Below are 15,587 nucleotides of genomic sequence, written 5' to 3' on the forward strand. Positions count from 1 at the left end.
CATGCTTCAAAGCCACAGAGAAACCCTGTCTCGAAAAACCAAAAAAAAAAAAAAAAAAAAGTTATTCTTAAAATACACTTAAAGGGACTGGCAAGATGGTTCACCAGGTGTACGGGCGCTTATCACTAAGTTTGATGACCTAAGTTCAATTCCTAGAATCCACACGGTAGGAGAGAACCAACGTCAACAAACCGACTTCCATATTCACACAAGGCATACATGTGCCAAAAAGTGTGCTCACATGCAAAAACAATCACTCAACCAATGCTGTGAAGAGGAGAGAGCCTAATACTATTATTTTGCCAAATGGAGAAAGTATTAACTCAACTTCTAGTAACATCATTATAACCATAAGTCAATGCATTTCTTAACCGTCACTAGAGAAGCTTCTATTTACAGAAGATGTGATTAACACAGAGACCCACAACTGGTCAGGATGCAGAGAACAGGAGACTGAAGAATGTTCAGACCTAAATGGGACATCACCACACCCCCTTCCTCCAGGCTCAGGGATAGCAGAGGAAAAGAACGCAGACTTAGTTTAGAGCCAAAGGCAGTGGATGCCTTGAAAGCGTTGTTATTTTGTGTTTTGAAATGTAACTTTACTTCAAGTTTACTGACTGACAGGTCCAAGTAAGGTGCTTACTAATAGACAGAGGGAAATTAAGACAACTTCCCAGGTATGGAAACTAGCAAAGCATTACTTCAGACGAAGAGCACAGTCAACACGAGACGGGGCTATCAGTGGAGAAACCTTCTTCAAGTATTTCTAATTTAAGATTAAAATACTATAATCTCTCCCACACACACACACACACTTTATTATTTCCAGGACAAAATTTGTGTTATTACAACAAATTATAAGTGGAAAGACGCAATAAAAACAGATAAAGTAAAAAAATGTAAAATAGGTGAAAAAGATATAGCTGTAAGTGTCACCACAAGCCAGGTGTGGTGGCACATACCCCTAATCCCTTTAATCTTAGTACTCAGGAGGCAGAGGCGGGTGGGCCTTGTCTATACAGTGAAACCTTATCTCAAAAAATAAAAAAGGCATGTTCATGTACTCAAAAGAGCAAATTAATACAGGGCTACTTAGTATAGGAGAAAGCAACTTGCCAGAGTCCATGGCTCCTAAAGCTATGACCACGGAATTTAAGTACAATAACCTGCAATAGAAAGGCTGTTTATGAACTAGACAGTGCTAGTAAAGTGCGAACATTTTCAAAATGTGTGCTTACAACTGACGCTTTTTATACACTACAAGTCTCAAGAACAGGGATGTGATGTGTGCCCAGCGGGGGCAAGGCCCTGGTTCAATCCCTAATACTACAGAAAACAAACAAACCCCCATATTAGCCTGGAGGGGATTCCAGTTTTAGTGGAATGTAGTGGTAACTCTGGGAATTCTAGCACTCAGGAGGCTGAGGCAAGAGGATTGAGTAATCAGCAGTTCAAGGCTAGCTTCTGCCACTACTGACTGTGAGACCCTGTCTCAACAAACACAAATTCTACTTACCTGGAAATTTTACTAGAAACCTCATTCCCTAGAAATGTCAAGGGAAAAGTAAGCTTTCATACTGACACCAAGAATATTTTATGCTTCGCTTTGTATTGAAATGCAAATGCTTATGAAGCAATTACTCAGTGGATCAAAAAGAAATAAAATATTTTAACATTAGGCAAGAACTTGTTTATATAAATGCCCTTCAGCCAATTTGCTACTTAGTAAAATCTGCTACTTATTCAGAAATATCAGTGATATTTTTCTGAGCTATGAGTTCCTTCACTATCAGAACTTCACTAGATAACAGCCTTGTAACTGCCTGTACTCCAAGTTAATGGGAAGCAATAACTGGAATTAAATGTGTGTAAAATCTATCGAGGTAAAAATAACAATACAGGGATGTAACATACTTCTCAACCTTTACTACAAGATATATCAGCACACTCTAGCTGCGGTAGATGACAAAACTTGCTTTAATACATATTTCAACAACAAAAGTAGAAAATGAAAACGTACAATAATTGCACTTACGATGTAGGAAGCAGTCATACTTAAAACATCGCCGACAGAAAAGTGTATGAAATGAATGTAAGCTCTGCTCCCTCTGAACAGACTTAGCATTTGGTCCATCTATGTTTGGGGTGCATTCAGGAGGCAGAGCACCGGGGAGCTGCTGCTCAGTGAGTTCTTTATATCTGACAACAAGCGAAACATGTAAGTAGGGCAGGAAGAAAAATCACTTTTTAAAAATGAAATTTCAAAAAGGTTTCCATGAGTTTGATTTTTTTTAATTTTTACCTTAGCTAAAACACACAAAAAAATATGTAACCCATAATAGTCTTTACTTATACAAAGAACCAATCATGGTATCGTGCATGGCAAAGCAAGAATCAAGCTCATTAATACAATTCAGGCATACCACAGAAGAGGGTATTTTATTAGTCTCAATTAAATATAAAAATCTCTCTGCCAGTACCCAGAAATGGTTTGCTACAATATACTAGTGCAAACTGTACATGAACACTCATGTGTACTTATTGTCTATGCAATAAACATTCTATAACACATAATACAAGAATAGGGTGTAGGTGTGTATGAGAGAGAGACTGGGCTTGAAATAGCACGTGAGCTGTAAACTATGGAATGGCTCATCAGACACAGTAATTCCATTTAGAATAAACTAAGACTGCCCATATTTTAAAAAAAAAAAAAATGTTACTTACTTTTCTTTAAGTTCTTCTGCTGTGCCCTTATCTGGAAACATTGAGGAAATAGCTTCAAAAATTTTATCAGCAGGGAACTTCCGAGGCGGGCGGTGCTCTCTATCATCTATCAGTGGGTTGGGACGAGGGAGGTGAAAGAAACAAGTTTCAGTCACCTTCTCTGCATCACAGCATCTCAACAAAGCTCATTTTCTAAGAAACTATCAACTTTGGTTCATTTTGGGGGAGGCTGGAAGACAAAGACTCCTACTATGTAGCTCTAGTTGGCCTGCAACGAAGTAGAACAGGCTGACTTCAAACTTTTGGTGGTTATTTTATTATTTTTAGTGAGTGCACCATGTGTATGTGAGAGTCATGCTCTTCTTCTGCAGTGGATTCGAGCTCAAGTCCCCAGGATCTGCTCAAAAGCACTCTTGCCTGGTGATCATCTCGCCAGCCCACTTTTCTAGCCTAGTGTTTCTAGCTACGACTGGCTGGGGTTCTTGTTTTGTTTTGTGGGGGAGGTTTGCCTAGGGTAGCCCAAGATGACAGAAAACTCACAACACAGCTGAGGATGACCTTGAACTTCTGACTCTCCTGCCTTCACTCCCAAGTGCTGAGATTACAGGCGTGTGCCAACAATCTCTATCACTTCCTTCTAATGGAAAAGCCTGTGGAGTATTTGATGAACAAACATAAAATTCATTTTAAGAGCTCTGGAAGACAGAACCCTCAGATTTTGATTATTTGCAACTAACAGCTTTGTGTCAGAGATGATCACTAATCTTACTAATCCACTTTCAGATCTGCCAGCAGCGTGCAGAACTTTGCGCTCATCCAGTTGATCCTTAAGGTGTGTTTCTGTTACAAAGAATCCATGCCTTGTGAAATCGCACTTCTCCCCTCAATTCTACTATGCTTTTAATACTAGGCTTGTTGGGAGAACAGTGTTATGGGTTCTGCCATAGGACAGACTGGTTTCTAATAATCCGTAACAAGTGCACAGGCAATAGCACAGCTCTGGAGTGAGACCTAGGTCATCGCCTTGGAGCTCAGGGTTCTACTTCCCACTATTGCAATCTTCAGTAAGTTCCTTAGCTTTTAGCCTCTCTAAGCCATTTCCATTATATAGTGGATCTGATAACACCTGCATGAGAGCTGTGGAAGGTGAGTGAGCTGGTGAATATGAAGTCAGAATACAACGTACATAATATATGATGTTATTATAAAGATGATTATGATAATTGATCAACAAAGTCCAAAAGGATGATCTTCCTTTGCCTGGCAAAGGAAATTAGCTCCAATGAAGAATGACATGCTGCCGAGAATATATTTGATTGTACTACTAAGATGTAACAGTTAACGAAGCCGGCAGTAGTGGTTCACACCTTTAATCCCAGCACTCGGCAAGCAGAGGCAGACGAATATCTGTGAATTTGAGGCCAGCCTGGTCTATGTAGGTGCCACAGTGTATACTCATGTGAAGATATGAGAGCAACTTAGGAGAGTCAGTTCTCTTCTTCCACAGTGTAGGAAGCAAACTCAGTTCATCAGCTTGATGGTGAGCAGCTTTACCCACTGAACGGTCCACTAACTCCACACAGTTATTTTAGATGATGGAGTCCCATACAAAAACTAGTACTAAACATACCATCTCGACTATCCTCTAGATCTTTCTGTTTTTCTTCTCTTTCATCAGGATCATCTCCATCATCATCATCGTCATCATCATTGTATTGGCCAAGAGCATTTACCAACTCCACAAAAATTTCATCATTTATAAATCCACATTCTAAGGGTCAGTAAGAAAGAGAGGGGAAAGTGTAACTGACACAAGATTATGTATGTGTTTCCTAATCTGGAAGGACAGTCATCGCTATCAGCACAGCACTGTGACGTGGGGGCAGATAAGGCCAGTCAAGATCATTTCACAAAAAAAAAAAAATCATTTCACAGCCAGCAAGAAAACAGTATCTATCTTTAGCATCTATTGCTCTCTCAGGAATCACCCCAACCTAGACGGTCCAGAGCCTAATCTTTTAGGACCTGTGGCTTTAGCCTTCTCCCAACCTGTGTCACTGACTGGCCACTTCAAACCTTATTTTCCACTATAATATGACCATATCTCCCTTCTCATAGGTATCAAGGGAGCCTCCTGTACACAGAAACCTGAACTCAGGATTCTGATGACTCACTCAATTTCAGGAGTTACGGCAGCCCTGACGAAAGGCATTTTGAGCAGGGAGGCTTTGTGAAACACACATCCCATAAACCTTAATTTTAATTTAAAAATTTTTAGGTTAAAGCCTTAAACCTAATTAATTTTACTATTTAAAGCTTACCAAATACACACACTCCATTCCTATAAAATCTACATGTCGGTGCTACAGTTCATAACCAGTTACTGGTGGTTACCAAGTAGCAAATAAGATCTTCCAATGGAAAAACAAAAGAAACGCTAAAAATGTAGGTCTGTAAGTCCAGGCTAGCCCTTTATAGTCAAGCACAAAATTAATTTTATTCCAATTTTTTTTGCAAACCCCATGCTTAAGAAACCAAGCATTTCAAGTCCTTAGCAAAGCCTCCGAGAGAATATACATATAGCTCACCTCTGTCTCCATGAACTTTTCCATCATAATTTTTTATTAGTTCTTCAATGAAAGTGCCATCCTGATCTAGCACTTCATCTCCCATATAAGGAATGTTATGTAAAACAGTTTCATCCTCCACCTAAAATTTAAAAAAAATTAAAACCAAGTGTATTTTAATTATTGAAATATTTTTAAAACTCATTGCAAGGGCCAGAGAGATGGCTCAGCAAGTAAAGACGCTTGCCGCCAAACCTGACAACAGATTTCACTCCGCAGATTCATGTGATAGGAGAACTCCCAACAAGCTGTCCTCCGACCTACACACACAATTTTAAGCCCTCAATGTGAGGAGTACTGCAAATATAGCTCAATAAATGGGAGACACTTGTTCAGCATGCTGAAAACCAAGCTCAATTCCCAGCACCACACAGAAAAGTCAAGGAATAAAAACAGTCGTTTTCAAGAGCACTTGTCTTTACCCAGATCTCTAGAGCAAACTCTTAACTACTATAACTGTATTTAATCTCACATGTAATCCTCCCTTTAAGAACCTCTAAGAGCTGGGCGGTGGTGGCACACATCTTTAAACTCAGCACTCAGGGAGACAGAGGCAGGCAGATCTCTGAGTTCAAGGCCAGCTTGGTCTACAGAGTAAATTCCAGGACAGCCAGAGCTACACAGAAAACTCCTGTCTTGAGAAATCAAAGGGGTGGGGTGGGTGGCAGAGAACCTCTAAGAAAGAAAACTGCAGCAGGTTACATGAGACAGCATGATTAATAAAAAACCAGAGACAGATACCAGGGTTCAACCTAAAGGTTAGAAAAGCAAAATGGCCACTGGCTCTTACCTCTACCTCAGTTTGAAATAGTGATCCTGCCTCCAGGAATCTCAGAATGAGACTGTATCTGAGAGCTGTCTCCTCTTGTTTTATAATCTTCTCTAGAGTGCTGGGATTAGAAGCGTGTACCACTACCACCCAGTTTCTATGGCAAACTAGTGTGGCCACTGAGATTAGATGTGTGCCACCACTGCCTGGGTGGTCTGTAAGGCTGACTAGTGTCGCAGTTTTATGATTTTCAGGCAAGCTTTATTTATTCAAATACAAATGAAATATCACTATAATAGCAAGTTTAAGACATTCTTATGCAGATATTGAAATGGAAGGCATTATACTAAAACTGATGAATGTGACTTATTAAAATAAACTATAATCATCAAAAAAGTAAAGAGTTTTTGACTTCATTAGATGATCAAGGAAGTAAGGTATTCAATACAATAAAACTCTTAAGCAATACTGCGGTAGTCTCAATGAGAAATATCCTCTATATATTCATGTATTTGGACACTTGGTCCCCAGTTGGTAGTGATGCTTAGAAGGCTAAGGAGGTGCAGTCTTACTTGAAGAAGCATGTCACTGGGTACAGGCTTTTAACATTCCATAGCCTTACTTCACTTCTAGTTCTTTCTCTCCCTTCCTGCCCACCTTGTCTCCGCTTTGTAATTCAGTTGAGGATATGATCTCTCAGTTTCTTGCTCTGGCCACCACGCCCTGCCTGCCATGGTGGAGTCTTACCACTTCTGGAAACATAAGCCCAAATAAGTTGCTTCTATAAGTTGCTTGGGAATTGGTGATTTATCATAGCAACAAGAAAATAACTGATACAGATATGAAACAGAGTATCAATGATCCTGTTATAAAGTTTGTGCTTCTAAAATCAGAATATTCTACAGCGACAGAAAATATTTTCAATACTTTGACGAACAAGACATGCATCAAAGTTGATAGTGCTAATAAACAGGATGGGTAAGTTACATCAAATTCTAACTGACAGCTGGGAAGGGCAAAGAACAGTGTGGAGGAGACTAGAATAGTTGAGAACACAGAGAACAAAAACCAACAATATAGAAGGAAGAAAAGTTTCAAAAATGACAGCAACTATACACGACTGGATGGTTCTGAAACATGTATAAAGAAACCAAGTTACAGCAGGCCTGTACAAGCCCTTGAACAGGTACTAATTAAAATTTGAGTTTTAGAAAATTAACTCTGAAAAACAGGACAAACTGACTAAGACTCATTCAAGGTCACGGGGAGTATTTTAAGAATTAAATGTTATAAGCCTAGGACCAGACTATGACAACAATCAACAGGAAAGAACACACTAGAAAAGACCATGCGAGACATAGGTGACCATCAGGCAACTAAGAAACAGGAAGATACATTTTTTTTCAAATGATCACTAGATAACAAACTTTGAGTTTATTATAAATTTAGATAAAGAAAGAAATAAAAATTGAGACAAAAGCAAAGTATGAAGTACAAAAGGAAAATGTAGAGATTAATGTATTTGTTCAGGCTCAAGCATATCTGCACTCTCTCAGGATCCACGAATATCTGCACACTCTCTCAGGATCCACGAATATATCTGCACACTCTCTCAGGTCCACGAATATATCTGCACACTCTCTCAGGTCCAAGAATATATCTGCACACTCTCTCAGGTCCAAGAATATATCTGCACACTCTCTCAGGTCCACGAATATATCTGCACACTCTCTCAGGTCCACGAATATCTGCACACTCTCTCAGGTCCACGAATATCTGCACACTCTCTCAGGTCCACGAATATCTGCACACTCTCTCAGGTCCACGGATATCCGCCCTCAACTCAGTTTCATTTCATTTTGCATGCACAACTCCCATCTAAACATTTCTTTGAAAGTAAGTCAAAATTAAATATCTGTTCACTTTATCTTCTCGGTGGTAGCCATCTAACCTTTTTTCCTGATGTATATGTTAGCCATAACAGCCATCTAATTTGCTTTGGTCATTGACGAAAGCCCAAAAATGATCTAAACTGCCCTCTGGAAATTTTAAACATTAGATTCTTTCACAATCCCAATCTGAAAATATGAAGCCTCATTTAAGGTACCAAAATGATTCTCAAATGCAGTATTTTTTAGTAAAGCCTTAAATGCAAACATCTATTCAACTTCACAAGAGCAACTTTAACTGACACTGTCAGAGTGGAAGAAAAGTCACAAACTACAAATGTCTGCTATTCAAACAACAGCAAGACAAAAACCTTCCAGGAAGCAATTCTGTACAGTGAGTCTCTAACTTCATCAAGATATTCTCTCAACATTTCATTCCATACATCAAGTGAGTAAAGTTAAGGTGCTTTTATTTTGTGTGGTGTGTGCGTGCATGTCTGCATGCATACGCGCAGCATTCATATGAGTACATGATGACTATGTGTGTGTTGAGGCCAATAGCCAACTTTACCTGTTGTTCTTCAAGAGCATTCACCCTGAGTTATTCTGGACTTTAGACTACAGATTACTGATTAGGCTTGCCTGGCTGCCCAGCCAAGGAGCCTGTCTCCACCTCCCCAGTGTTAGTATTACAAGTCAAGCCTATACCAACATGCCTGACTTGCTCATGCATCATAGAGCCATCTCCCTAGCCCCAATGTGTGTATTTTTGCTTAGGTAATATTGTATTTTTTATTTAACAATACAAGCCAAGAATACACTCTTCAATTTCTTTTGTTCAACCTTCCTTCATTCTATTTCCATTAAGAACTAAATTAGCATTTTATTACTAAAGTTTGGACTGGTATTCTTTGCTATGCAGACCAGGCTGGCCTCAAACTAACATAAAGGGATGCCACTATCTCTTAACTTTTCCTTAAACTGTTTGATGACAAGCTCTCAGTTAACAAAATGGAAAGTCAGGATAAGGTCACAGAACACTGCACTTTTAAAGAATAAGAACCATAAACTCCATCTTTTAACGTGTTTACTTCTACTTTTGTTGTGGAGAATGTAGAAAAAGGAGATTAAACCGTTTTCAACTATTATTTTTTAAAAATCACTCCAAGTGATATCATTTTGGTAGCTTTTAAAAATTATTTTATCTTTATCACCATGACAAAAATTAACATGTTTCCTATTTAAGTACATTATCAAACAGACAGAAGCTATATTACTTACATACCATAAAATTCTGCTGTAAGGGTGACCAAGAATACATTATGGGCACCGATGCGACTGCATTCAGGGTCTTTAATGGGATGACTTGTGCTGGAAAATCCAAGTCACTGGTCACTGAACACTGAAAAAGAACACAATAAAATTTCTTCTTAAAAATAAAAAGATCAACCTTAAGCTACAGTCATCATACTGTGAACAGATGCTGAATTCTTAAGTAGCTTGGAACAAGATTTTTACCTAAGATGGAAAGGCTCATAAAATCTCAAGGTGAAAACATTTTGGAATTTGCAAGTTTTAAATCCCTCCAGCCTTTCTCATACTTACCATTAACAGTTAGGATCAAGAACAATTTTCATATTAGCCTCAGAAATCTAATCTGCTGCTGCAAACTTTCTCTAAAAACTTGAGCTTATATTAAATTCTGACCACCCAACCATATAGAATAGAGTGTAATATATATACCAACTGTGTACTTAAATCATAAGATTAAGAATGTTACATTGAACTTTGTTTTTAGAGACGGGGTCTTGTTATTGAACTCAATGTGCAGACCAGGCTAGCCTTGAACTCACAAAGATTGACCTGCCTCTTCTGCCTCTTGGAATACTAGACCCAGGCACATTAACCTTTCCTTTTGATTTGTATACTATATCTTTTTTCTGTTTGTTTGGGTTTTGAGATTGTCACATTATACAGATCAGGCTGTCCTCAAATTCATAGTCCTCCTTCCTCAGCCGAGAATGCTAGGATCATAGGCAGACATCACCACGTGTGTCTAACCTTTCTTATCTTTTATCTTCCTTTCTGTAAAATGCCATCCTTTATATTATCAAATAATACATTAAGAGTAACAGATTTGGGCTGGAGAGATGGCTCAGTGGTTAAGAGCACTGACTGCTCTTCCAGAGGACCCAGGTTCAATTCCCAGCACCCACATGGCAGCTCACAACTGTCTGAAAATCCGGTTCCAGGGGATCTGACACCTTCGCACCAATGCACATAAAATAAAGTTAAATAAACCATAAAAAGATTAAAAAAAAAGAGGAACAGATTTAAGTTTCAATTGCAAAACATATATTCTAATCATTTTGTATAATCTCTAATTGTTCTTATGAAAAGCACTACATTGAGCAGAGTAAATGTCTCCCCATAGTTCTTAAAAACACTTATAAGCTCTACTTATTATAAGACCTACTTTGCAGTGAGAAGTACAGGTAAAGAAAACACAAGTAGTTTGCCCAAGTCATACATAGAGCTGTGACATAAACACAAGTCTGACTGTGGTAATACCGCTCTGACCCACTACACGCTGCCATGATACTTCACCTGTATAATGCTTACACCTTCTGGTCCCTTGAAATGCCATTTTATATCATCTATGATGATAATGATTTAATGTTAGATTTCTGAGGGGGTGTAAGAAGACAGAATTTGATAGGTAGAACTGTTTATTATTGCACACAGAGGGGGACAGCTTCTCTTGAGAGGAAGAAACTGAGGGGTCCGTCAGGGACAATTATAGGTGTGGAGTGGCTTGAGTGAGGAAATTGTAGCCACGGTCTCTCCTTCCTGAGACTGTGTTTGCCCGAGGCCAGACTACACAAATGTAATCGCACAGGAATCCTGTTTCAGCACTGAGGCTCTCTGATTTCATAGCACACCATTTCTCCTGTATCAGAGAAAAACCTGCCAATTACACTGTGATGGAATGCTTTCTTAACACAGTGACTTTAACAAGTATGTTCCTTTAAAACTATTAAAATTTTTGCAATTTTGATTCTAACACATGGTATAAGTCTGTTCTAATAACCATATTACTTCCTATCCTGGTGAGGACTCCATCTTTTCTTAGAATTAATTCTGTTCTCAAATGTCAAGTCCCCAAAGCCATAAAATACCCTATATATGTATGTAATAAAAATAGAACAAAAGGGCTGGAGAAATGGCTCAGTGGTTAAGAGCACTGACTGCTCTTCCAGAGGACCCAGGTTCAATTCCCAGCACCCACATGGCAGCGCACAACTGTCTGAAGATCCAGTTGCAGAGGATCTGACACCTTCACACCAATGCACATAAAATAAAGTTAAATAAACCATAAAAAATATTTTAAAAAAATGGAACAGAATAAAAGGGTCCCGTATCAGTCATATATGTACAGACACATATACAGAGTCAATGTCTAAGTTTTATATAGTGTGTTTCCAAGTCAGCAAGAACAGAAATGGATCACACACAGGCCATGAGCCCTCAGCTCTACCCAGCTACTGGGTTGTTCTATCACAGTGCTCACTGCCAAAGATGACCTCTTCCTGACAGAAGTGAAAGAAAGACAGCACAGTTCCAAACAACTACAACAGTGATGTCTACTAACGTGCTTTCCAAAAAGGCAAAGGCAAAAATAACAGTACGAAAAGCTCAAAGTCAAGTAAATAAGGTGGGAATGACTTGTCAATGGTCTCTTCCTGCTAAATGGCTTCACGTACAGATCTTTGTCCCTCCATTCACCAAAAACAACAGTTAGTGGTAAAATTTATTGAGCACATGCTATGTTCCAGCCACTGTGCTAAGTAACTACTTATATACATGATCATAAAAAGCTTTCATTATGACTTTATGATAAAATTTTAGTATCACAATCCAGGGGCCAGAAGTCAAATCTTCCTAAACAGAAAGCAAATTTAGAAGACAGGATTAAAAGCTAAATCTAACTGCAACATCCAAGAACTTCTTTAATTTATCGTGCTCTAGTTCTTTCTGCCAGAAGCTCACAAGGAAAACTGACAACAGCCTACAGTGTCTACAGTGTCTGCTGCAGGGAGCAGACAGCCAAGGTCACACAGCGCCTCTGCAGTCCCTCACCTCTGACTCCTCTAGCACAATTCCTTTCCTTCACCCTAGTCAAGGAAATTTAGGTATGGAAGTGGTTATAATTTTATTCTTAATTTTATTTACTTCTTAAAAAAGTTATTGATAAGCCGGGCAGTGGTGGCGCAGGCCTTTAATCCCAGCACTCGGGAGGCAGGGGCAGGCGGATCTCAAGGAGTTCGAGGCCAGCCTGGTCTACAGAGCTAGTTCCAGGACAGGAACCAAAGCTACAGAGAAACCCTGTCTCGAAAAACAAAAAAAAAAGTTATTGATGTTTGTTTTATATTTGGTGGTGATAAACTAATTCTGAGGCTTTAATTTTAAAGAGACAGGTTAGGGGCTGGAGAGATGGCTCAGTGGTTAAGAGCACCGGCTGCTCTTCCAGAGGTTCTGAGTTCAATTCCCAGCAACCACAAGGTGGCTCACAACCATCTGTAATAAAATCTGGCACCCTCTGGCGTGTGGACATACATGGAGGTAGAATGTTGTATACATAATAAATAAATCTTTAAAAAAAAATAAAGAGACAGGTTAGCTCTCCAGCTCTGACTTACCTGTTTTAGCTTGTGAGTCCAAGCTCACACGTAGACAGTTAAATATTCTTTCCAACCTCTAGATGGGGGATAACGGCTCTGCAGAAAACCCTCTGGATATACTAAATAAATGAAAGCTAGGTAGACCATAAGCAGAACTGACAGAAGCAGAGAAAACAGGACGGCATGGGCTACAGCATAAATGACCACACCTCCTGTGCCGCATCTCTGTCACATGACAGGCACCCATCACTTCAGTTCTGCGGCATCCACAAGCCCCCAAGGGAGGAAACATAAGCCCTGTAAGGGGAAAAGTAACTGAAGGAAAAAGTACGATTCTCCCTCTCTGCCTCAAAATAATGCTCAGCACAGTATCTAAACAGGTTTATGGAATCACAAACTGCGTTTGCTGATTGTCCCCAACAGAAAGTTCGGTTCAGAGCCCTGAGAACACCTACGTGGAAAACTGACCTGAGCGCTGCAGCACCTCGGGATCCTACCCCACCCTTAGCCGCTAACCATGATGTAAGCATACCCATCTCCCTAATGAAATGATCCGGAAATGCCACGGAATTTGCAAGTAAGACAAGTAAGGAAATGTTATGTGTGGATTTACAGGAAAATTACACAAAACCGCCAGCTACTTAGCAACTTTACCTTCTTTGAATCTTTCACATTCAATACTTTACTCATAATTTAGCAGGCCAAAAACTGTTGCAAGTCTCTGTAACATTTTTACCGGTTCAGTTGTGTCTCTAGGAGGTCTACTTTAGCAATTTGAGTTTCTAATTCTAATTCCAATTTCAAGATCACACAGGACATTACAGACGATTCGCCAGCAATGGTGAAGACAGAAAACTAGTTATAACGGTGCCACATTTTCAGAGAAACACAGCTCACTGCTAACTAACAAGGCTCTTCTGAGACTCTTTGGAGACTCACATCAACCAGCTGGTACAAGAGGCAACTGTGTGGCTGGAGAGGGGAGTCAAGCCAAAAACAGTAGTTGTAGGAGTACACAACCAAACTGAGACTCTTGGCAGAAGAGTGGTTCAGAGTAAACATTGTGTTATGGAAAATCGTAGAGGGAGTGCAGGTGAATGGCCTGCTGGAAAGGGAAAAAAATTAACACATCCTACTATGTGCCAGGCAGAGACTTTACTGAAGCTGACATTAAAATTCACCACTACCCCATGAGTAAATAGTCCCAATTTTAGGTAGGACACCCCAAAGGACAACAACAGCTACACCCATCACGCCTCTGTGTGATTTTTAGCCTGTGGCCAGTTAAGACCAGTCTCAAAAAAGTACATGGGAGTTATACCAACAGCTACCAAGTGTGTAATCATACATCTTAGATACTCGCTGGCTCATTTAATTAGTTCATGCTGAGACACAATGAACTGTCAATAGTTTCACATATACTTCTATTTCTCCAGGAGAACAATGAAGAAGGTACAGGAAAGCGTTCATCCCAAAAGAAAATGTAAGCTACCATCAACTCTAGGAAGGCCATCAGCCAAGAAAAGAGGAGACTTCAGCTTCCATCAACCCTAAAGAGAAGCTGAAAATTATTTCTAAAACTACCTTAATTTTTCTTCAAGACTTAAGGAAAGAAAGGGAGCAAACCCAAGTTTTTGTGCCGTGTTTATTGTTATTGTTTGTTTGTGATAAGATGTCATGGTGTCCCTAATTGGCCTAGAACTTGCTTTATAGACAAGGCTATCTTTGAACTCAGAGATCTTCCTGCCTCTGGCTGGGTTAAAGCTATACACCAGCACATGTATCCCTCTGCATCTGTTTCCAGAGTAATAAGATTATATGCAGCCTTTCAGGTGGATTAGTATGACAGCAATTCTTGATTTTCACCTTGAATTAACTAAAACCCAAATTAACTAAATTATTAACTAAAACCCTAATTAATTAAAACCCAATTAACTAAAACCCAAATGGCTGGGTACACCTGTGAGGGATTTTTTATTTATTAAATCATTTCAAGTGGGAAGACCCACTTCTAATCCTGATCTTTGAGGTAAGAAGATACATCTTCAATCCAGATCTTTTGAATGGGAAGATCCACCTTTAATCTGGGCCACACGTTCTGCTGGTAGCCTATATAAAAGACACAGAAGAAAACTTGCTCTCTCTTTGCTTGCCTTCAGGTCCTTCACTGGCATTAGAACACTGGATTAAGTGTACACTGAAGACCAGCTGAAGCATCTAGTCTCATGGACTAAACAACTACTAGATTTTGAACCTTCCATTGGTAGACAGCCATTGTTGGACTAGCTGGACCAACCTTTAAGCCATTATAGATAGATAGATAGATAGATAGATAGATAGATAGATAGATAGATAGATAGATAGATAGATAGACAGACAGACAGACAGGTGATAGATGGACGGACAGATTCATTCACTAATTCAATCAGTTCTGTTACACTAAAAAAAAAAAACCTGAATACAGATTTTAATACCAGAAGAGGTTTTAGAGCAACAGAAGAATGAGGATAAATCTTTTAAGTATCTGGAATAGGCTTTCCACTTTGCCAACACCTATTACTGAAACCTCTCTAGTTACTGAAGCCTCTCCCCGATGCTCAGAGAGTACTGAAAGCCCAAGGTGTGGACGACTTTACAAACTTGGGACAAATGCATTTGATTTTCCTGATTCACAAAATGTGAAAGGCAATGACTCAATAACTCTGAATATAAAACTTTTGACAATTTGTGGAAACATAAGGAAAGTGATGGTGCTAGTTGGTTGCCCCAGCATCTCTGCATAAAGTTTCAAAGGAAGGGGCTGGAGAGATGGCTCAGAGGTTAAGAACATTGCCTGTTCTTCCAAAGGTCCTGAGTTCAATTCCCAGCAACCACATGGTGGCTCACAACC

The 15,587-nt window shown here is 39.4% G+C and overlaps 1 protein-coding gene across 7 annotated transcripts in view; it reads right to left on the reverse strand.

The window, feature by feature from the left end:
* Ezh2 (enhancer of zeste 2 polycomb repressive complex 2 subunit) overlaps positions 1-15,587 on the reverse strand; it is a 65,032-nt gene that overhangs the window by 14,204 nt on the left and 35,241 nt on the right. For 4 of the 7 annotated variants that reach the window (XM_013355498.1, XM_005371932.2, XM_005371934.2 and 1 more), the window contains exons 4-8: positions 9,301-9,417; positions 5,319-5,439; positions 4,361-4,501; positions 2,731-2,836; positions 2,024-2,202 (exon numbers count right to left, since the gene is read on the reverse strand). In XM_013355498.1, coding sequence (XP_013210952.1) covers positions 2,024-2,202; positions 2,731-2,836; positions 4,361-4,501; positions 5,319-5,439; positions 9,301-9,417 — 664 coding nt within the window. The remainder of the gene's footprint in view (positions 1-2,023; positions 2,203-2,730; positions 2,837-4,360; positions 4,502-5,318; positions 5,440-9,300; positions 9,418-15,587) is intronic. The other 3 variants (XM_005371933.2, XM_005371937.2, XM_005371935.2) reach the window with 1 other exon arrangement.

This window comes from Microtus ochrogaster, unplaced genomic scaffold, assembly GCF_000317375.1.
Source record: "Microtus ochrogaster isolate Prairie Vole_2 unplaced genomic scaffold, MicOch1.0 UNK141, whole genome shotgun sequence".
NCBI lineage: Eukaryota > Metazoa > Chordata > Mammalia > Rodentia > Cricetidae > Microtus > Microtus ochrogaster.